The sequence below is a fragment of the Sarcophilus harrisii genome, chromosome 1 (genome assembly GCF_902635505.1).
Source record: "Sarcophilus harrisii chromosome 1, mSarHar1.11, whole genome shotgun sequence".
Classification (NCBI taxonomy): Eukaryota; Metazoa; Chordata; class Mammalia; order Dasyuromorphia; family Dasyuridae; genus Sarcophilus; species Sarcophilus harrisii.
Genome location: NC_045426.1, coordinates 502,951,896 through 502,975,180, shown reverse-complemented (window position 1 = coordinate 502,975,180; position 23,285 = coordinate 502,951,896). Strand labels below are relative to the sequence as shown.

The 23,285-nt window shown below is 32.9% G+C and overlaps 1 protein-coding gene across 8 annotated transcripts in view; it reads right to left on the bottom strand.

The window, feature by feature from the left end:
• Window positions 1-23,285, bottom strand: part of PTPRM (protein tyrosine phosphatase receptor type M) — a 936,902-nt gene that overhangs the window by 387,178 nt on the left and 526,439 nt on the right. For all 8 annotated transcript variants that reach the window (XM_031953603.1, XM_031953648.1, XM_031953697.1 and 5 more), the window contains exons 8-11: window positions 17,745-18,053; window positions 13,489-13,598; window positions 6,792-6,993; window positions 4,679-4,781 (exon numbers count right to left, since the gene is read on the bottom strand). In XM_031953603.1, coding sequence (XP_031809463.1) covers window positions 4,679-4,781; window positions 6,792-6,993; window positions 13,489-13,598; window positions 17,745-18,053 — 724 coding nt within the window. The remainder of the gene's footprint in view (window positions 1-4,678; window positions 4,782-6,791; window positions 6,994-13,488; window positions 13,599-17,744; window positions 18,054-23,285) is intronic.

The following is a 23,285-nucleotide window of genomic DNA, read 5'->3' as shown; positions in this document are numbered from 1 at the left end:
TCTTATGATGATAAAAAGGGGAAAAGGACTCACACAAGCAAAAATGTTGGTAGCAGCCCTTTTTGTAGTGGCAAAGAACCAGAAACTAAATGGATGCTCATCAGTGGGGGAATGGCTGAATAAGTTATGGTATATGAATGTTATGGAATATTATTGTTCTATAAGAAATGATTAGGATGATTTTAGAAAAGTCTAGAGAGACTTACATGAACTGATGCTAAGTGAAGTGAGTAGAACCAATAGCACACTGTATACAACAACTACAAGATTAGGTGATGATCAATTTGATGGAAGTGGCTCTTTTCAACAATGAGGTGATTCAGGCCAATTCCAACAGACTTGTGATGGAGAGAGCCTTCTGCATCCAGGGAGGACTGTGGGGACTGAATATGGCTTACACATAGTATTTTCACCTTTTTTTGTTATTTGCTTGCTTTTTGTTTTCTTTCTCATTTTTTTTTCCTTTTTGATCTGATTTTTCTTGTGCAGTGTGATAAATGTGGAAATATGTATAGAAGAATTGCACATATTTAATATATATATTGGATTATTTTTTCATCAGGGGAGTGGATGCGGGAAGGGAGAGAGAAAAAATTGGAACACAAGGTTTTGCAAGGGTGAATATTGAAAACTATGTTTGCATATATTTTTAAAATAAAAAGCCATAATAAGAGTTGAGAAAGAGATTAAAGGAATAAGAATAGGCAATGAGGATACCAAATTATCACTCTTTGCTGATGATATGATGGTACACTTAGAGAACCCCAGAGATTCTATTAAAAAGTTATTAGAAACAATCCACACTTTCAGCAAAGTTGCAGGATACAAAATAAACCCACAAAAGTTATCAGCATTTTTATATATCATTAATAAAATCCAACAGTTAGAGTTACAAAGAGAAATTCCATTTAAAGTAACTACTGATTGTATAAAATATTTAGGAATCTATCTGCCAAGGGAAAATCAGAAACTTTATGAGCAAAACTACAAAACACTTTCCACACAAATTAAGTCTGATCTAACCAACTGGAAAAATAGTAAATGCTCTTGGATTGGGCGAGCAAATATAATAAAGATGACAATATTACCTAAACTAATCTATTTATTTAGCGCTATATACCAATCAGACTTCCCAAAAACTATTTTAATGACCTAGAAAAAATTCAAGGGAATTAATGAAAAAAAAAATCAAATGAAGGTGGCTTAGCTGTATCAGATCTAAAATTATATTATAAAGCAGCGGTTACTAAAACCATCTGGTATTGGTTAAGAAATGGACTAGTTGATCAATGGAATAGATTAGGTTCAAAGGACAAAACAGCCAAAACTTTAAAATCTAGTGTTTGACAAACCCAAAGACCCCAGTTTTGGGGATAAGAATGCATTATTTGACAAAAACTGCTGGGAAAATTGGAAATTAGTATGGCAGAAACTAGGCATTGACCCACACGTAACACCATACACTAAGATAAGGTCAAAATGGGTTCATGACCTAGGCATAAAGAATGAGATTATAAATAAATTAGAGGAGCATAGGATAGTTTACCTCTCAGACCTGTGGAAGAGGAAGGAATTTATGACCAAAAAAGAACTAGAGATCACTACTGACTACAAAATAGAAAATTTTGATTATAGCAAATTGAAAAGTTTTTGTACAAACAAAACTAATGCAGATAAGATTAGAAGGGAAGCAATAAACTGGGAAAACATTTTTACAGTCAAAGGTTCTGATAAAGGCCTCATTTCCAAAATATATAGAGAATTGACTCTAATTTATAAGAAATCAAGCCATTCTCCAATTGATAAATGGTCAAAGGATATGAACAGACAATTCTCAGACGAAGAAATTGAAACTATTTCTAGCCATATGAAAATGTGCTCCAAATCATTATTAATCAGAGAAATGCAAATTAAGACAACTCTGAGATACCACTACATGCCTGTCAGATTAGCTAGAATGACAGGGAAAGATAATGCTGAATGTTGGAGGGGATGTGGGAAAATTGGGACACTGATGCATTGTTGGTGGAATTGTGTATTCATCCAGCCATTCTGGAGAGCAATTTGGAACTATGCTCAAAAAGGTATCAAACTGTGCATACCCTTTGATCCAGCAGGGTTTCTACTGGGCTTATATCCCAAAGAGATTATAAAGAAGGGAAAGGGACCTGTATGTGACAAAATGTTTGTGGCAGCCCTGTTTGTAGTGGCTAGAAGCTGGTAACTGAGTGGATGCCCATCAATTGGAGAATGGCTGAGTAAACTATGGTATATGAATATTATGGAATATTATTGTTCTCTAAGAAATGACCAGCAGGATGAATACAGAGAGGCTTGGAGAGACTTACATGAACTGATGCTAAGTGAAATGAGCAGAACCAGGAGATCATTATATACCTCAACAACGATACTGTATGAGGATGTATTCTGATGGAAGTGGATTTCTTCAACAAAGAGATCAAACTCAATTTCAATTGACCAAGGATGTACAGAAGCAGCTATACCCAAAGAAAGAACACTGGGAAATTGCTGGCATTTTTGTCTTTCTTCCCAGGTTATTTTTACCTTCTGAATCCAATTCTTCCTGTGCAACAAGAGAACTGTTCGGTTCTGCACACATATATTGTATCTAGGATACACTGTGACATATTTAACTTGTATAGGACTGCTTGCCATCTGGGGGAGGAGGGGGTAAATGAAGGGAGGGGAAAAGTCAGAACAGAAGTGAGTGCAAGGGATAATGCTGTAAAAAAAAATTACCCTGGCATGGTGTCTGTCAATAAAATGTTATAATAAATAAAAAAATTTAAAAAATAAAATAAAAAGCCATTATTAAGAAAAAACAAAAAAGGAAGACAAAACAAAATAAAATAAAACAAAACAGAACACTGTCATGTGTCCAGCATGGAAGATTCAAAATATATAACAATAAATTACCAGTTCAAGAAAGTAAAAAAAAAAAACTCATGATTTATTATCTTATTTTTGTCCCACACTCATAGAGTATAAGCTCAAGAACTGGAAAACCAATGAAATCCATAGTGGATCCAATCCTCTGTTAAAGACCGCATTTAATCAGTTCAACTCATAACTATTAAAAATGAGAGTAGATATTTATGAGGCATTTTGCATACATTAACTCATTTGATCCTTACAACTATCCAATAGGGTAGATTTTATTATAATACCCATTTTTCATAAATAAAAATCATTGTGTGAGAGGATAAATGACATGATCATTGTCACATACCTATTAAATGCCAGATTTGGAATTCAAACATCTCTTACAACTGTTGGCTCAATACTCATTCTATTATAAACTTCTCTGGAGGCTACCCCAAAAGTTTCATGTTTTTAAGAAGGAGGAAGAGGAGGATGATGACAATTTGAATTACAATAATAGAGCACATTTGCAGTTTTCAAAATGCTTTCACATTGGGCAAAACTGGATAATAATATGATGCAAAAATGTTTTCCTAATATCTCCAGACTTTTTCTATAAAGTCGCTCTATAATATCGAAACTATGGATTAGCCAAGATTTTCTCTCTGGTTTTATTGCCCTACCTTTCCTCTATGGCAAACTGTCAAAAACACTGTATCACAAAATCTTTGATTTAAATGAAACAGGTTCTCTACTTCTATTCTCTGGAATTTAGACCAAGTATTTTATATAAAACAGAAAGTAATCTAATTGGTTTTAGAATGTCTGATACTGTCAGAGAAAAGCACAGTATGACATTTCCATTCCTTTATGATGGGATAGATCCATGTATCAGAAATGAATTAAAACTATCAAAATCTTCAACAGCAATATAGGCACAGGAACTTTTTTTTGCTCTTAAATCTGAGGGTAATTTTTTTCCTTAAAATAATGAGACATTAATTATCAAGAAAATTTTTCCTTGTAATTCAAAGATAGAGTCTAAATTCCATAGAGAACAAGCACAAATTTCATTTATACAGATTAATGAGATATGTCACATTCATATTTAAATCAATTTAGCATTCATCTGCTCTTTCCTATGAAAAACAGATTTAAAAAAAATTCTATCAACTATAAGATTTGTACATAATCTTATGCCAAGATATAAAATACAAACTAACAATGAATAAGGATTTATGGTCATTAACATTGGTAGTAAAAAGGAAAAATATACACTCAAATTTGGTCAGATATAAATTCTACAATCTTTTTCTTTCCTGTATGGTCTCATATATATATTTTTAAGACAAGCAATTTTTGCTCAATTAAAAAAAAATAACTCACTAAAATTGGATTGACTTAAGCCTCTGAAGTAAACAAAAATGAGAGATTATTAAAAATAGATGGCTCAGGACAAAAAATGTAATTTGCCCTTGAACTCTAAACACTGTAGTCAAGCAATTACCTTCAGAAGTAAAGAAACTACCCACCCAACAAGGGCTAGGGCTTTGTTCCTTATCTTCAAAGAACATGCCACTTGCATCTGGATCAAATCCTTTAAACAATAATTGAGCAGCCAACATCAAAGTACTTTCATTTTCCTTAGCTATTTAATTTAATTAGAGCTAATAAAGATATGGGTTTACAAGCTGGCTACTGGGTAGAAAAAATCTCTAAGAAACACAGTCAAGAAATTAATGAATTGGATGTTAATATATGGAAGACTCCTTGTTCCAGAACCCCTGGCCCATACCTGACAGGAGCACCTCGACTCTGGGCAGGCTTCAGCAAAACTGTCACAGTATTATCAGTCTGATTCAAAGGTGTCTCTAGTTCATATGCTGGCATTGAAGGTGCTGCAAAAGAGAGTCAGAGAGATGCATTATTTCAGATACATATATCAGATACATCTAAATTTAAATTTTCCTGAATAGTTCATTTTTTAAGTCTTTTTTCTATGACAAAGAGCAGATGAAAAATATGGAGCTCTATAATAAAAAAGACTTTATTTACATTTCTTCCATATGTATGTATATGTGTATACATGTGTATGTATATGTGTGTGTATATAAAGAAAGTCAAGAAGAAACAATGAGTAAAGCCATTTTATTTTGTAGGGTTTTTTCAAACTAGAGTTCAAAATTGACTAAATGTATGCTCCAAGAGCAATTTAAGAACTCTGTAAAGGCCAGAGAATTTAATTTTCTTTTGCTATAATTCTTTTGCTATAAACAATATTCTTCAGATTGTGAATCCAGATGCCCAAGAATCCTCAGTATTCTGAAAGGTAGGACTAAAGTTGACATAGTGAGGCTATCAATTAGGCAAGGAAATTTTTCTCTTTCCACATTCTTTTTATCAAAGATTTTCTGGGATATCTTTTGGTTCTAGTATGAGCAGACAGTAAAACTAAAGGCCTTCAAAAACTTTTCGGTGGTAATTTTAGTACAAATTACAAAGGAGATGGTTAGTTTCACATTAGCTCTTTCTGTGAAAGGATCATTAAAAAGGCATGGATGGAAGTTACACCCATCGTAGAAAACGTTCAGTAATAAGGAACAGTACAATGTAAGCTCATTGAAGGCAGGGACTGTTTCATATTTAGGTTTATGGCCTGGTGTTTAGCACCATGCTTGGCACATAATATTAATCAATGCTTCTTGAATTGAACTGATAAATTTTGGAACCACTACCTTAAAATATTTAACCAAAAATATTATGTTTTGTTTAGAAAAGCCATGGGCTATTTATTAGTATGATTATATTCTGTTAGTGTTGTTTCTGGGAGTTCTATGTGAAGTCCTCTTTAGCTTATTCATTGTTTACCTCTTCCCCCTAGCTTTGTCTGGATTATTTTATATTAAATTTGCAATCACATTGGAATTCAGATTCAAAATCATTTTCATCAGCCCACACACAATAAATTTATCCTTTGAGTGACAAATGATCAGAAAAGAAACCTTCAACTTCCCCTACCAAAAATCTGCTGGAAAATTGGCAGTGTTGCTTAGTGTTTTCTTGCTATCAATATCCACCAAAAAGTTGAATAAAAGCAGTAATGATGAATAGGAGTCAAACTGTGCTAACTAAAAATGTGGTATCATGTGATTGTGGTTTCCCTCCAAAATGAGAAATAGGTACCCAACTACCTAAAAGTTTTGAAAAATTTAAGGAACTCTTCAGAGAAATGAACTCTCTCACTACTATGTATTTCACAGCAGATGTTCAATTTAAGTCCCCAAATGGTAATGAATAAAAGTAACACAAAAAGACTTCCCACGTAGTTATACATCTCGGGAAAGACATTTAAAATATCTAGCCACTGAAAAGAAGTACAGTTGAATTTCCAGAGCTAAAAAGTTAGCAGTAACTATGTTTTGGGCTGCCAGTCTTCATCCTTCATCCTATGTGTCTGTCAGAGAAGGAATTGCTCTGTGAGGTTGCTACCTGTATAAGCAAACTACATCCACATAACAGAAAGGCATTTCTGCTGAGTTCTCAATCTTCCATGACTCATTACCACAATTTTCCAGCACTCTCTCTGTGTTAATTCAGAATTGTGTAAAGGATGAGTGAACACTGAACAGAACCCTCTGTCTCACTTCCAAAATCCTAACACTGAATGCTGAAATAGCAGCAAGCACTGTTGCATCCTCTTCATTCCTGTACTTCCATAAATTATGAGTTATGCAATTTTCAAAGGGTAATCTCGAGAGCCCCACAAATCTGACCTGTTGGACATCCAAAATTCAAATATTTCAAAATATCTTTTTCTAACCAGCACTCTGAAAGAGAACTGTTTACTTAGCATCTGAAGGATGATACTGTTTTTGATGAAGGATACAATTATTCACTTTCAACAATACCTGATATTTTTGTGGTAAATTGATTTGTTGCTGGAGGTCCAAAGCCCTTGGCTGTGCTTGCTCGGATAGTAAAGGAGTATGTGGTCCCCGGATATAGTCCAAAAAATAGGAAATGAGTTTCATTTCCCAGCTTTGAAACTTTTCCACTTTGATTGGATAAATCTATTTCTGGGTCAAAGGAACTGACTGCCTTGTAGGTGATCTGCAAAAGAATAAGAATGTGATAAAATATCTTGAGTAGATGGACAAGATTGCATCTTTATCCAATAAACCCTTCTGATGTATGCACTGTCAGACATTTTATGATAAGCTATCCTGCTCCCTTACACTCCTCAAACCCTGAATCCAAGGAAGGGACACAGGAATTCAGCAAAGACAGTTATGAATTATTACTTTTTATAGACAGAGGAACTTGGGGACAGATAGACTGTGGTACTAAAGGCTTAAGCTAATACCTTGAATTTGTTTGCCTTCAAAATGTCTAAATCATGCTACTTTTTTGAACAAAAAATACAATTAACCACTCAAGAAAAGGGTCCAATATGGTTACATTTTCCTTCCTAATCAATGTGACTGTTATCAGACTCTATGCCATAAGAGATGCTGCTCTTTTGATAGCAAGAACAGTTTCAGATGCTCTGTCACAAATAAGTCAAGACATTTGTACTTGAAATTGAATCTCTGGTTCTTTTCAGTAATTCTGGGTATCAATCAAGACTGTACTTTTTACTTTGGGCTGAAATGTAAACTCAGACAAATATATAGACATAGGAAGAAAGTCCACTATTAGAGTTCAACTCTGATGCCTTACTGGTGAGTGGAAGTGACCCAGCATAAAAAGCCATCTCATTTTCTGATGAGCTGGAGATACTCTTAACTGTGAGACCTTGCTCTGTTATCCAAGGACTCATCACTGAATGGTTGGTCACTAGATGTTTACTTATTTTTTGTTTTGAAAATTCATGTCATTAAGGTGATATGATTTAAATTGAGAGGTTGCATGGTGTAAAGGCATTGGATTGGAGTCAGGAAGATGTAGATTCAAGTCTCTCCTAAGATACTTAATAGATGTGAATGAAAGATATATGCAGATGAAATAACAAATCTTTCAAAAATTGATGTATGAAGAAAAGATGAGAGTCTTTAAATTTTGTCCTGTCAAGTGCTATTCATTTTTTTAAAATTTAAACCTCCAAAATGAGTTCATCACACATTCCAAGCAAGAGCTTTGAGTAGTGATTGCTGACTTCCCCTGGCTTCAATGACATAATTTCTAAATTAGGAACTGATTCAAAAATTCTAAATTGCAAAACCAAGCACCTTTTTTTGCACTTAAATTGGTAGACTCACTTGTAATTTATGTACATGAACACTAACACTGTTATTATACAAAGTGATAATTGACATTCTTTTTTTTCCTTATGTTTATACCATATCATTATAATTAAGAAGACCTCTGAAAGAATATTTAGATCGAATCAACTAAGCTTTAGCAAGAAAATGTTTGCTATATAGTTCAATCACAACCATGCTTGACATGATCAAACTGGTAGAATATTCTGAAAATTAACTCTTTAAAGGATTTTACTCATAAAGTATTCTATGTCATATGCTTAAACTGACCTGGGGGAAAAAAAAAGATAAAACACGATGGTCTGTTGCCTACATCTCTATTGTTAAATATGACGATAATCCATTAAACTAGACAATTGTGGTTAAGTTTTTAGCTCTAGACTACAGTCAGCCTTAAAAGACCTTTGACTGTACTTCCATCAATTAACTAATATTTCCCCCCTTACTTTCACTCTTGAACAAGCAGTCTTTTAAGAACTGATTGTACTAATTCACTTTCTCTCTTCCTAATCTGGTTTCCACTGTAAATCATTCTACTCACATCATATTTCTGAAGGTCTATAATGATTTTCTAGTTATTAAATCTAGTTTCCTTTCCTCTATCTTATTTGACATCTGCAGTATTCAAGAAAGGATTGGATCATCTTTTTTTTTTTTTCTATAAATTTTCTCTTCTCTTGTTTTATATGAATAACCAAATCCTGTTTTCCCTTTTGTTTCTATTAACAGTTCTACTTCTATGTCCATTTATATCCCTGGTGTCATGATCCTCTTCGAGAATGAAGGAAAAACAATAGCAATGATTCTTTTAACTTTTTCTGACCTTCAAATGAAGAAATTAATTAAGATTTATTTCTAGATCTTTTGTTCTTTTTAATTTCATTCATTTCTTTGGATTCCGAGACTACTGTCTGTACTCCTTTCCATCCAACTTGCTTATTTCCATTGAAAAAACTATCCTTCTTCTAGCATCCCTGAATTCAATGTTTCCCTCCCCCTAACCCAACTACTCTTCTAAGTTTTCCTCTGACTGAGAATTTTCCTAAGTTGAAGATATCACCATCCTCCAATTTCAAGTAACTCAGGATCCCAATCTTGATGTCATTCTCACTTTCATTATTTCCTCATAATCTGGTGACAAATCTTGTCATTTTAATCTCTATATGTTGTGCCACAGTTTCCTTTTGTGGTCCTGCCTCAGTTTCCCTAATTGTTCTACCTCAGTTTCCCTGAATTGTTCTGCCTCAGTTCCTTGAATTGTTCTGCCTCAATCCCCGTGGTTGCAAACTCCCTTTCTGTTCATTAGGGCTGAGATAATTAGGGCTGGAGAAGATCTGGCCACTTTGACATTCCAAAAGATAAAACTCCATATGTCCTATCTCAGATACCTAATTGGTATACCTATCTCTAAATTCCAGACTTTCTGTCTTTAACCAACTACTCCCAGTTTATCAGAATTTATAGTCCTCACCCCCCATCCTGTCAGAACCAGATTGAAACTCCCTCCATTTACCAATGCTCAGACTCCACCCCTCTGCTTTATCTACCCCGATCTCTTAGAGCCAAGTATATAAAAACCATTGGAAACTCACATTCAATGCTGCTGTTGCTACTGAATGCTTTGAGACATCAGCCTTGGGACCAAAATGGATCCTTTGTTCCCAGAAAATTTTTCTCTCTCAGAAATCCAAATGAAATATTAAAAACTCTAAACTCTGTCTTGCCTCAGTTTCTCCGGCATTACATTTAATTTGTTGTGTCCAACTCTTTTTCTCTATTCACATAGCTACAACCTTGGTTCCAGCCCATATCACTGCTTACCATAGACCACTGTAGTGAATTCTTAATTGGTCTTAACCTTTTTGTGACTATCCTATCCTGCAATGATGACTCTCCCCTTTGAAATGCTATCACAGTTAGTATTCATCTGGCAATTATATAACATGTGATATCTCTTCTATCATATTAAACTGCTATTTATATAAGCCCAGAGAAGTTAATATGCTTTCCCCAAAGTCACATAGGTAGTAGTTAGTTTAAATGGCCTCGATTTGAATTTAGATTCTCTGATTATAAGTCTTAGAACTCTTTCCACTGCATCCTACAATTTCACAGATTTTTATTCTTTTCTCTAACTTCCATGTAAGTGTTTTGAAATCAGAAATCAGAGCTTATCTTTTTCAGTATCAACTATGGGATTTAGAATGCATGTAATAAATACTTAATAAATTAAAAAAAATTGTTGAGTATCTCAGAGCTGATTAATGAATTAGAGTGTGTTCAAAGGTGGCTAAAAAGCGGCAGGGGGGAGAGGATAAAATGAATGAGTAACTGGTGGAAAATTGTCACAGAAAAGGGTCACTTCTGATACCAAAAAGAGGGGAAAGAGATTAATAGAGAAGAAAGAGATAACTTTATCAGCCCATAAGGAAGGCATACATGGTGAAGTCTATCCAACAATAGGGATAAATTTACACTAAGGGAAGGTAGCTGTAGGATTGCTAAAGTAAATCTAACCATCCCTCATGGAGACCAAACAAATGCCCATATTCTTGTCAACTTAGTCAAACACAGTCCTTCTTGACAGCAGATAAACAGTGAGCAATAGGAAACTTAGCATGGTGCCTGTCACCTAAGTAAGCACTTAATAAATGCTTGTTGACTTGACTTGAAGTTCCTAGGACAGCAGATATTTGACTCTATTTTTACCACTGTCATTACCTCAATGAGCAAGAACCAAGGAAGTCTGAGAATAGTTGTGCAAAGAATAAGAATGATGTTCTATTCTTTTAATTTACACATTTTCATAACTTTTTTCTTTAGTTATATTTGTTATAACATACACATACATGTGCATATACACAAACATATATATATACACAAACACAGAATATCTTACATTAACCCTAATCCACATACATAATTCATCAAATTTCATTTTTTTCTCTAAAAAGAGATGCTTAGTTTGCTTTATTACTTAACTTTTTCTTCTCTAATCCAAATTCCAGCCCTCATCTTCAATTTTTCCATTCCTATTTTTGTACTCACACAGTTTCCTATTTTTTTAAACTATGTCAACCTTTAAACATTAACCATATTTAATTATCAGGTATATATGATTTTACTTTGAGAAATCATTAGTTAGATTATTTTCCACCAATAGTATGGAAGAAAAATCCATAATCTTAAAGTCAGGAGACCTAGTTTTCAGTGGGTTTTCTATCAAATATCTGATGAGTTATCTCAGGCAAGTTATGTCAGCTCTGTGTCCTTTTCCTTCTCAGTAAAACACAGATAACTATATCAGCTCTAGAGACATCTAAGAGTTGTTGTGAAGCTCAAATAAGACAAAGATATAAAGATACTTTGTAAAAAGTAGATGCATTATATTAATATAACCATATACAAATATAAGGTATTATGATCATGAATAGAAGAAGAATGGACATAAAAAGGTGATGGTATACAGGAGAAAGGATAGAGAAAAGGACTTTGCATCCAGGAAGATTTTATGTTTTGTTATTAAACAACTCAAAAAAGTTCCAGGCTTTCCCCTCTGGTTCCACATAAAGTAATATATTTTTATTTTTTCAAAAAACCTGATTTATGACACATTCATCCATCCCCACTGTACTAGTATTTTGGATTATTGTTCACCTGGGAGATCTGTCTGTTTAATTCTAAGAGATTAATGGGTTCTTCTGTTGGGATTTATATTCTTATTATTTAAGTACTTAATTGTTTAACAAAGAGAAATATGCATTCCCTTAGCAATAGAAGGGAAGAACATGACTTCCACTTTTGCTCTAGAAAAGTTTATGTATCTTTTGGGGCTATTTGAGTCCTTTTCTTATCTCTGAAGCTTTGCTTCTAAGACAGATATCATATTGCTGTTTAGTAGTTCAGATGTGTCTATGTGACCTCATTAATACCACTTTTCATGGAGTTTTCTTGGTGAGAAGATTGAAGTCTTTTGCTATTTCTAGTTAATTAAGGCAAACAAAGATTAAGTAATTTGCCCACAGTCACAGAACTGGTAAGTGTCTAAAGCTAGAACTGAACTCAGGTATTCTTGATTCTAGGCTCAGCACTCTATCTACCAAGTCATCTAGCTGCCTCAATATATCATATCCATTTTTTCTATTAAAAATATACTTGTTTCTCCACCTAATTTCCAGACAAGTAAAGTCTGAAAATATCAGAGAGATTAAAACGACAAACTCTAAAAAATTGTGATCAGATAGCCAATTGTCAGAAGTAATTATGAAATGAGACATAAGTCGTGTATTTTCTTAATATTTCTTCCCTTTTACAATTATAGTCACTAAATAATATCAATCAGCTTTTTTCCTTCATTAAAATTCCTTTAGTTTTCAATTAATTTTTCTTCCTTTCTATTTTCTTTTCTTTTCTTTCTTTTTTTTTTTTTTTTTGCATTTCAATACTGTTTCAGAAGATTTATGGAAACATAAAAATAAGGCTAGTTGGGTCAGATATGAGGGTGAACAGTGATTATTGTCTGACAACTTAATCTGCTCAGTCTTTTGTCAGTTTTTCTGAAAGGTATTCAAGCAGAGGTTCCAGATGAGGAGCAGCAGCAATTCCCAGAAACCTAACAACATATAATTTTGTTGAATTTGCATTCAAATAAATGCTAACCTAAAAAAAAAACCTACCTACTTATTTCTATTACAATAGGCTTAGTGAAATGATTCTCATACAAATGTGGTGATGACTGTCACCAATGTTATTTCTATTTTTTCTTGAACAATTCATCAAAACCTTCTTCACTATCATTCAACTATCTGACATACATCACTAGAGATAACAGTGTCATTGAAGTCTAAAGAGAGTTGTTAATTCCTGAAAACCAAGAGTCATTATTCTATTGTCACTCCCCAGGTGAATTTTATTGACTTTTAAATTGCATAATCTGTATTCTCTACAACTCAACAAAACAATATTTCATGGTTAAGAAACATCAAGATCTAAATTTTAAAAATATTTAGCATCTAAACAAAATAAAACAATTCCATTTTTAAAGAAAAAGGATTTTTAAAAGTTTATTTAATATGCAATTACTAACCTGGAAACATCTAATTCATTACAAATAGTCATTCCAAAAGTATATATCATAGATTGGTAACTTACATTTATCGTATCTCTGTGTTTAAATGAAAAAAAAAAAGGGATGCTTTAAATGACAATTTAATTATTTATCAAAACAGATCCATATTCATTTAATGCAAAATTATTGGCAAGATAATTTGTAGACACTTGTTGAATTCAACTAAATACTTGCTGAATTGAACTAAAATAACAATCAAATTTATATGTTCTCTACCTCATAGAAGGTGATCACACCGTATGTCTGAGCTGGCTCTCTCCACTGAAGAAATATCTTCTCCTCGAAAGTACTTCCTTGGATAGATTCAATGGGAACAGAACTTGGAACTAACAGCAACAACAAAAAAAGCACAGTTTTGGTCAGATGTTTTGGTCAGGTTTTAATTTCTCATAGAGGCACAATATTTATTCTTCCATAGACTCTTTCAAATAACAGAATTATTCCCTTAATCCTTTCCCTCTTTTCCTCCCTACTATCTACCCTTCACTAGAAGGATTTTACTTCAGAGAGAAACAAATAGTGTCCAGTCATCTCTTCCTTAAAGTAAGAGAAAATATTGGCATTCAATAAATGTTCATATCATGTAATCTATTCTTTAAAGGAAAATAAACACTTGAAACAAAGTTACAAATTTAAAACTAGAAGGGATCTTAAAATTTCATTAACTCCAATATCCTTTATACAACTGAGGAAACTGAGGCCCTGAAAGTTGTCTAAGATCAACCAGATAATGGCAAAGCTGAGATTTGAGCAAGGTCCTCAGATGTTAAATTGAGTTTTCTTTCTTCTGTGTCATGTTGCTCCTTGTAATGCTTGAAGCACAACCAAATTTAATTGATATGTCATTAAATGATAGAAGGTAGTAATTCTTCAGGAAAAAATGGTCATAGCTAGAAAAAAATACTAAACTTTTTACACAAGGTCTTCTCACTTAACCCAAGAAATTTTTTAAAAATCCCTTTATTCATGTTAAAATAAATAAATAAATAAATACATGGAACATAACCATAATCTCATTTGTAGACTTATTTGGTAACCAACTAGTATCAATGACATAATGTGTTACAGAAACAAGAAAAGGTGACAAAGAAAAGCTGTCTCATGAAATAAGTTTCTTAACATGAACAAGCTTTAACAATTAATGATCAAAGGGAATCTAGGTGGCGAATGGATAGAGCACCAGCCCTGAAGTCAGGAGGACCTGACTTCAAATCTGATTTCAGACACTTAATAGGCTTGGCTGTGTGACCCTGGGCTAGTCATTTAACACCAACTGCCTCAGCCAAAAAAAAAAAAAAAAAAAAGAAACAATCAATGATCAATTAAAGGATATATTATAAATAATAATAAAAATATATTAATAAATATAATTAATTATAATCAAACTTATTTATATATATTAAATAAAAGATATTTATAGAATTGAAACAGCGAGCAGAAGATATAATTCTTAACCTGGTAGTCAAGTTCGAATCCTACCTATAACATAATGTAGGTATTTTTGCCAAATCTCTTAAAACTAACTTACCCCACTTTCCTCATCTGTAAAATGGAGAGTGGAAAACCATAGTACCTTCCTCATAGACTTGTTTTGTGGTCCAATAAGATGATATTTATAAAGTTCTTTGTACATTTTAATGTATTCTACAAATGTTATTAGCAAGGTCTTAAAAACACATACCATATATAAATATACATCTGTAGTACAGAAATGTAAAGGCATGTGATTAGTCTTCCCCCAACTTCTTGGCTTCCGTCAAGTCTCAGCTAAAATCTCAGAGTCTACAGGAAGGGTTTTAACAATCCTTCTTAATTATAGTATTAATCCCTCTGTTGATTATTTTCAATTTATCATGTTTAAAGAGTATTTGTTTCCTACATTAGACTGTAAACTCCTTGAGACCAGATTGTCTTTTGCCATATATATATATATATATATATATATATATATATATACTACTTTGTAGTATCTGAATATAATAAATACTTAATAAATGTTTGTTTATCTATATAAATGCTTCATAGCCAAGGAAAGTAGTGCTGAGGACAAGATGATCCAAAAATAATTTTGTAGTTTATTTTGAAGGACATTATATAACTCTTTTTGTGACAGAATTTATAATGACATTAAAATTTTCCTCTTCTGATACTTCATTATGGCATTGTAGTAACTTCTAAGAACATAAATGTTCTCTATGCCAGGAGAGTTTAAGCTATGGCAGATTTCATAAGATTACCGACTCAGTGACTATACATGCACATGCATATACATACATGTACACACATTTATGTGCATATATATATATATATATATACACATATTTTCATTCTATATAGAGAATCTAACTAGGTTCAGAGAGGCTTATCATCCCACTGGAAAGAGAATGATGAATTTTTGGTCATAATTATTTAGGAAAACTATGAACAAAATAGAGCAAAAATTTGCATTAATGTAAAAAGTATTGATATACCTTCAGCTGTTTCAGTATTATTATGTTAATCATATAGTGAGATTAATTCTAGGAAACATTTTACTAAATAGCAAACTAGGTAGCCAGGCACTGAGCTAGACTTTGGGGATAGAAAGACAAAAATGAAACAGTTCTTCTTCAAAGATATTTTATTTTATGGGAAAAAAACAACATATACGCAAATAAATACATGATATAAATAAAGTAAATTTAAAGTAACAGCGAGGAGGGGGCTGAAGTACTAGCATAACAATGCTGGGATGAAATATATGAGAAGAGGTTTCATAGAGGATGGGGAAAGTGAGATCTGAGGATTCTAAGCAGTGATGGTGAGGAATGAGGGCATTCCAGACAAAGTATGGAGATGGGAAAAAGGGAGTAATTCAGTTTGACTGAAATACAGCACGTAAAGGGCAGAAATGCACAATAAATCCTGGAAAAGAGACTTGAACCAAATTTTGAAGAATCATAAATGATATACATATGAGTTTTTATCTTATTCTATTTCATTTGGTATCATCCTAGAGACACATGTAGACATTGAAGCTTTTTGAATAGGAAGGTCAAGGAAGGGAAGCCTCAATATGTTAGATTATGGGGTAAAGTCAAACTGATATTAAAATTTTGTTTTAGTATAAAATTGAAGCAAAATGAAATATTTCACAAATTATATGATGTGGTAAGGCACAGATGTCAAAGATGTAAATTAAAATATAATTGTGAAATGTTAAACAAATAAGAAATAATATAATGTAGATAATGCTAATTGTTATTTTCTCATTCAATATGTATCCACAAGGATCCTTATATATGAGTTAGAGTTAGTAAATGCTGCTATCTTCCTGTTCTTTCAAATAAATTCACTGCAAATAAAGTGAAGTTTGAATTCTCTGTTGTTTGGTATCATATCAGTCACTCAAATACTTATGTCACAGATGGAATTCAAAACAAGGTTCTGACCATTATACCATGATGTCTTTCAAGAGGAAAATGTCAGTTAATCTTTGTTGTTGTTGTTGCTGTTCAGTCATTTCAGTTGTTTTCAATTCTTCGTGACCCCATTTGGGATTTTATTGACAAAGCTACTGGAATAGTTTGCCCTTTACTTCTCCAGCTCATTTTACATATGAGGAAACTGAGGCAAATTTGACAAGTATGTGACATGCCCAAGGTCACACAACAAGTAATTATCTGAGATCATATTTGAACTCAGGTCTTCCTGATTCCAGACCAACACTTTTATATACTGTGCTACCTGAACACCATTTTAATCCATTCTAGAAAGGTTAGTTAATAATATTACAGATACTTAGCACATTGCTTGGCCCATGATAGGTGAAATGAATAAATATTAATTGACTGAAATTATGACATATGACTATATATTACTATATAATTATATATTACTATAATTACAGAAAGGCAGCATGATATAGTAGATAGACAGCTGCCTTCAGAATCAGGAGACCTGAGTCTTTGATAGTCTCTGATCACAGGACCCTATGCAAAAACATACTCTCAGTGCTTTTGGCAATAAATGCCCAAGTTGCAGAAGAGAGACCTGCATTGGTAAAGCCAGTTTCCTTACCTGTGAGTTCCCTAAATCAGAGGTCTCAAATACAAGGACAAATCAAAATGTCATTGTGAAATATTAACAAAAGAAATAAAATATACTATAAACTAGATGATCTTAATATATCATTTTCGAGTAAATATATGGCCCATTGAGCTCTTGATATATAACTTAACGACCCCCATTTGTATATGAGTTTGACATCATTGATTTAGACCAATGAAATCACAGATCTAGTCTCTGTTTCCTCATTATAGATCTTTTCTGGTGCTTAAATATACAGAAGCACACAGGCATTTAATATAGGCATATAGTTTATTAAAGTCTGGATCTAAAAAAATCCTGCTTCATCTCTCATTTTTAAAGCACTATTTTTAAAGAGGTTTTTTTTTAAAGCTTCACTAAAAATATAATTTTAAAGTACTCACGATCTTCATCTGTCTGGACAATAAGCTCTTGGCTTTCTTTTCGTCCCTCTGGATTCATGAGGATGAGTTTCACACTGACGTTGGTATAAGGTGACAGGTTAGTGATTGTGTGCTGGGGATGTGAATTATCTGTATCCCAGCTTACTTCTTCTCGGACTTGCTCTTGTCCTCCCACTTGGTAACAGTAATGGACAGTAAGGTTATAACTATGGCAGCGAGTGACATTGTAGCCAAATGGTTCCCAACGGATTGTGATTTGTCGAGATTTGATTTCGACTACTTCCAGTTTTCTAGGTCCACGCATGGGATCTGTACAAAAAGAATTGTAGAATATTGCATCAGATGAGTTTGGATTTCTTTGGTATCATTATGCACTTATAGTGTGCCTTTCACCAGAGAATGTGGTAGTGGTCCAATGAAAATAATTCTATATCAGTTCAGGAATTGGATTCATTTGACAAATACTTTTAAGCTTCACTAAAAATATAATTTTAAAATACTCACTACATTCATTTGACAAATATTTTTAAGACAAAGATACTTTGTGAAAAACACTGTTATATACAGAATATAAAAAGATAAAAGAAAAGATAGTTCTTGCATCCAAAAAATTGAAGAAAAGATTAACTACATAAAAATAATTTTAAGTACAGGAGTATATAGGAGAGATTTTTTTAAAAAGCAGTGCATGCTTGGTTATTACATAACTCGGGGATTCTGTGATAAGAAACATAACTTAAGTCAAATTCCCCCAATAGACTATAATAATCTCCACAGAATCTTTATGACTGCTCAATTAACTTGTAATATCTAAATTACTACTATTAGAAAATATATTTAAAAAGATATTTAGGAGTAATACTGGGTTTTTTTCTTGTTTATTGACTATTTATTGACTGCTTCACTAGTTGAATATTTAGAAAAGTTTTGATGCACTAGAAATCCCTCATAAACAAATTAATATGTATCCCTCCTCTCTTTTGCTTAATAATCAATGTATCTTCACAAAGACTGTGCTAAACATTCTCCAGAGGTTTCTATTATTTTTGCTTTGTAACAATGTAACTAAATATTTGGGATTTTGGTTTAAACAAGTCATGCAATACTAAGAGATTCAACAGAAAATAATCTTCCAGTGCATAAAGACGCCTATATTATTTTATGTTTGTCTAGGTAAAAAAGAAACAAAAAGAAACAAACTTCAAGGAAGCTCCAGAAATTTTTTAAAAAATAGAAAAATTTAAATTAAAAAAATCTCCTTGGCAATCTTTGCGGAATTTCTCATCCTATCCTTCTTCTCATCTCTTCATCCACTGTTTTCCCAATTCTGGTTACTATAACAGAGCTTTTTTAATGTAGAAATTCCTCCTAGAGAATATTTTAGAAATTGGAAATTCAACAATAGTGAAAGCATAGGCTTTGCTGGTCTAAATAGGATAACTTATTTTTTTCCCTCTGAGAGTTGTTAGCTTTTATTCTTAATAGATCATATATTTAAATCTAAAAACAAACAAACAAACCACTAAACTAAAACAAAACAAAATTAAACTAAGCATTATTATAAATGGGGAAAATAAATCTTTTTAAGGCCAAAGTGAGGCCTTGCCTTGAGGTCAGGCCTTTAATTGTTATCAACAGAGACAAATGGAAAGCACTTTAGGCTTTCTGATTTATAAACCTCTTCTCATTAGCTATTAACACCTAATTCTAACCTGCTTAAAGAGTATGATGGCAAAAAGTCATGCAATCTTCCTCAGCTGTAAACTGACTTCTACAATTCTACCTTTCATATTTCCCTTATAACCAAGGGAGAAAACCATAAGAAAGGAAAATGGCTAATAAACCATAACAGTGCTTCTAAAATAAACTGGAAGGCAGCATTCTCTTACCATAGTGGAGAGATAAATACCACTTATCAGCACATGACATTTATATTTTAAGTCCCATAACTCAGTGAAAATCTGACATGCCTTTCAATGCCTCCTAAAACAAAGGACCTAAAGGTTGAAAGGGTTTCCCCCTGCCATTCCATAAAATCGAGTTCTGATCTAGCAAGGATATATGACAATTACATCTTAAGTTAATATGTAGAGTACCTTAATCTTCACTGTTTCTAAGGGCTCTACTGCTATCTGTGTTTCAAGAGTCAACCAGGTATGCCATAGTGACATTTGCTCTTGAAAGGGATACTGATGATCTCTATAGAATCTAAAGGGTGTTGGTGTGAGACATGATCACAATGTAGGGACTGACAGTTTCATAACCAAATATGTGTAATTTCAGTATGTTAATTGCTTTTCAAACTGGAAGACAAATACCGTCAAAACAGGCTTGGTGAATTATTACTACCATTTTATATAAAACAAATAAATTTCTTGGGATTAGATAATAGAATAATAAATTATATTCCCAAAACTAACAAAATGTTACTAATTGTATAATATTTGCTACCCTCCCTTTGCTTCTTTCTCCTCTCTGCCCAACCTCTCAAAATCTTCACCTTCCTTTTCTATATTTTTAAAGAGGGGAATGAGAGTTAGGGGCTGATTGCTAGCACATGCTTTGCCACACACCCTTGGGATACTCTTGACATTTTCTCCCTCCCTTATTGGGGCTATTATGATAAGCCCCATTGGCATGAATCATGAGGCCAGCTGGGACAATCCAGGCCCACTGACTCATGATAAGAAAGTAGGATGGCTTCCCAAAGGAGTGCCATGTCTGTCATGCCTGAAGCTTAGTCAGGTAGTTCTTACCAATCCCCCGCTGGTGCCTGCAGCATCTTTCATTCTGCTCTCTTTCTGCCAGCTTGAGCCCCGTATCAAGCAGTGAAGGTTGACAGTTGCAGCTTTGACCTAAGGGACCAGCAAGCCCTGTTTCTAGCCTCTGGCACTTTAGCATCCCATTTAATCAGCGATCCTGGTTTCTTCTACGTTCAGTTCTGTTTTTTTCCATGAATAAGGGCAGAAACTGACTGATAGGATCAATTTCCATTGCAGGTTCAATTCACAGCTCATTTCTCTGAAACTTCACACTTTACCTCCTATTACAACTACAGTGCTTTTTCAGAAACTCAATTTCAGAACCTGTGAGAGACATTTGCTTGTAATTTTTGGATTCTGTCATTGATAATCAAAAAAACATAGATTACAACTAAAATTCCTGATATCAGGTTTCTCTTTTCTCCTTCTTCATGGACTAGAAAGGCCTATTAAAATATATGAAACAAAAGCTAGAAATTGTATGAGCTATGTTGCTACCACCAGCCAATATTGCTGAAGACTCGACTTCAGTGCAAATGTGGATTTTTATTACAGGTGAGTGGCATAGTGAATAGAGTACAGGATTTGGAATCAGGAAGATTTGAGATAAAATCCAGTCTTAGGCACTTGATAGCTATAATCCTGGGCAAATTGTTTACCTTCTATTTTCTTTTCTTTTTAATAAAGCTTTTTATTTTCAAAATACATTCATAGATAGTTTTAAACATTTACCCTTCAAAAACCTTATGTTCAAAATTTTCCCCTTTCTTCCTTTCTCCCACCTTCTCCCCCAGATAGCATCTAATATATATTAAACATGTTCAATTCTTCTATGCATATTTCCACAATTACCATATTGCACAAAAAATCACATCAAAAAGGGAAAAGATGAGAAAGTAAACAAAATGCAAGCAAACATCATCAACAACAAAATATAAATATGTTTTGATCCACACTTAGTCCCCACAGTCCTCTTTCTGGGTGTAATATCTTTCTTCATCATAAGACCATTGGAACTGGCCTGAATCATCTCATTGTTGAAAAGAGCCAAGTTCATCAGAATTGATCATCATATAATGTTCTTGTTGCTGTGCACAATGTTTTCTTAGTTCTGTTCATTTCTCTTAGCATCAGTTCATGTAGGTCTTTCCAGCCTCTCTGAAATCTCCCTGCTCATCTTTTTTATAGAACAACAATATTCCATAACATTCATATACTATATCTTATTCAGCCATTCTCCAACTGATGGGCATTCACTCAGTTTCCAGTTATTTGCCACTACTAAAAGGACATTTTTGCACATATGGGTCCCTTTCCCCTTTTTATTATCTCTTGGGATACAGGCCAATTAAAGACACGCTAGATCAAAAGATATACACAGTTTTATAACCTTTTTTACTCTCTATTTTCATCAGTTTCCCCATTTGTAAAATGAGGACAATAATAGTATCCACCTCCAACATTATTATGAGCATCAAATAAGATATTTTTTGTAAAGTGTTTTTCAAGCCTTAAAGTGTTACGTAAAAGATAAAAAATTACTATTAACGATAAAATAATATATGTATATAATACACATAGATGTATATGCAAATATAAAATAAATATAAATATATATGTGGTATATACTTATATAAAATGTTTACTTATATGAGGGGACAGCTAGGTCGTACTATGGATAGAGCACTGGACTAGAATCAGGCAGATACTTCTTAACTGTGTCACCCTAGGCAAGTCACTTTAACCCTGTTTGCCTCAGTTTCTTCATCAAATGAGCTGGAGAATATTTTTGCCAAGAAAACCTCAAATGGGGCAAAGAAGAGGACAACACAACTGAAATGATTGCACATCAAAAATTACTTATGTGATTGTAGGCAAGTCACCTAACCACAAAGTTTTAGTTTTCTCATCTATAAAAGATGCCTAGAAGGCTGTTGTGATTTGTATTGTGTATTTTTAATTTTGAATGTTTTATAAATATGAGTTATTTAGTTGTTATTTCAACATTTTTACATAAATCACTTATTTATGAGAGCATCAGAAACAAAAAAAAATAATTAAAATATAACAACCATCCATATGTGAGGGAAATAGCTATAATGCTTATTGTCAACAGTTTTCTTCTTATCAGTGAATCAGTAAACCACTCAAATAGCTGTTTCTGATTAAAAAAAAAATCCAGGATTCAAAGTAGTCTTTTATATGGAACTGTTGCCCTCTTCATTTTTGACCCATAAAATGTTTTTATATGTTACTACAGTCACCTCAGGGAAAATCCTTTTAGTTCAAATTAAATTTGAGAATGCTTAGGTTTATTAAACATTAAATAAAAATGTCCTCTAGGCATTTATTCATTTGCAAACTCCTTGAATACAATGTAGCAGTCTGTGATGAAGAACTGCTATATTCTAAGAATACCTGCCCTATAAATAATTTCCACAGTGAAAAGAACAATAGTTCTCAATGAATTTTATGGAAACAAAAATAAATGTAAAGTAATAAATTTTCATAAAATCAATATACGTACTGGTTTTTAGTAATTAGTTTCTTTTTTAGACTAAACAAATGATATCCAAGAAAAGGTACAATGTATCTATGTTTATCTTTTGTATTTATCAAAATTTTAGACAGGATAAAAAAAAAACATCAAGTGATTTGAAAACTCAGACTGTGAACTCAAAAAAAAAAAAAAAAAAAACTCAGATGTGAAGGCTATTTCACCAAACATCAGTGGTTTCCTATGTTAAATGAAATCTACTGCTTTCCACAATTTGTGTTA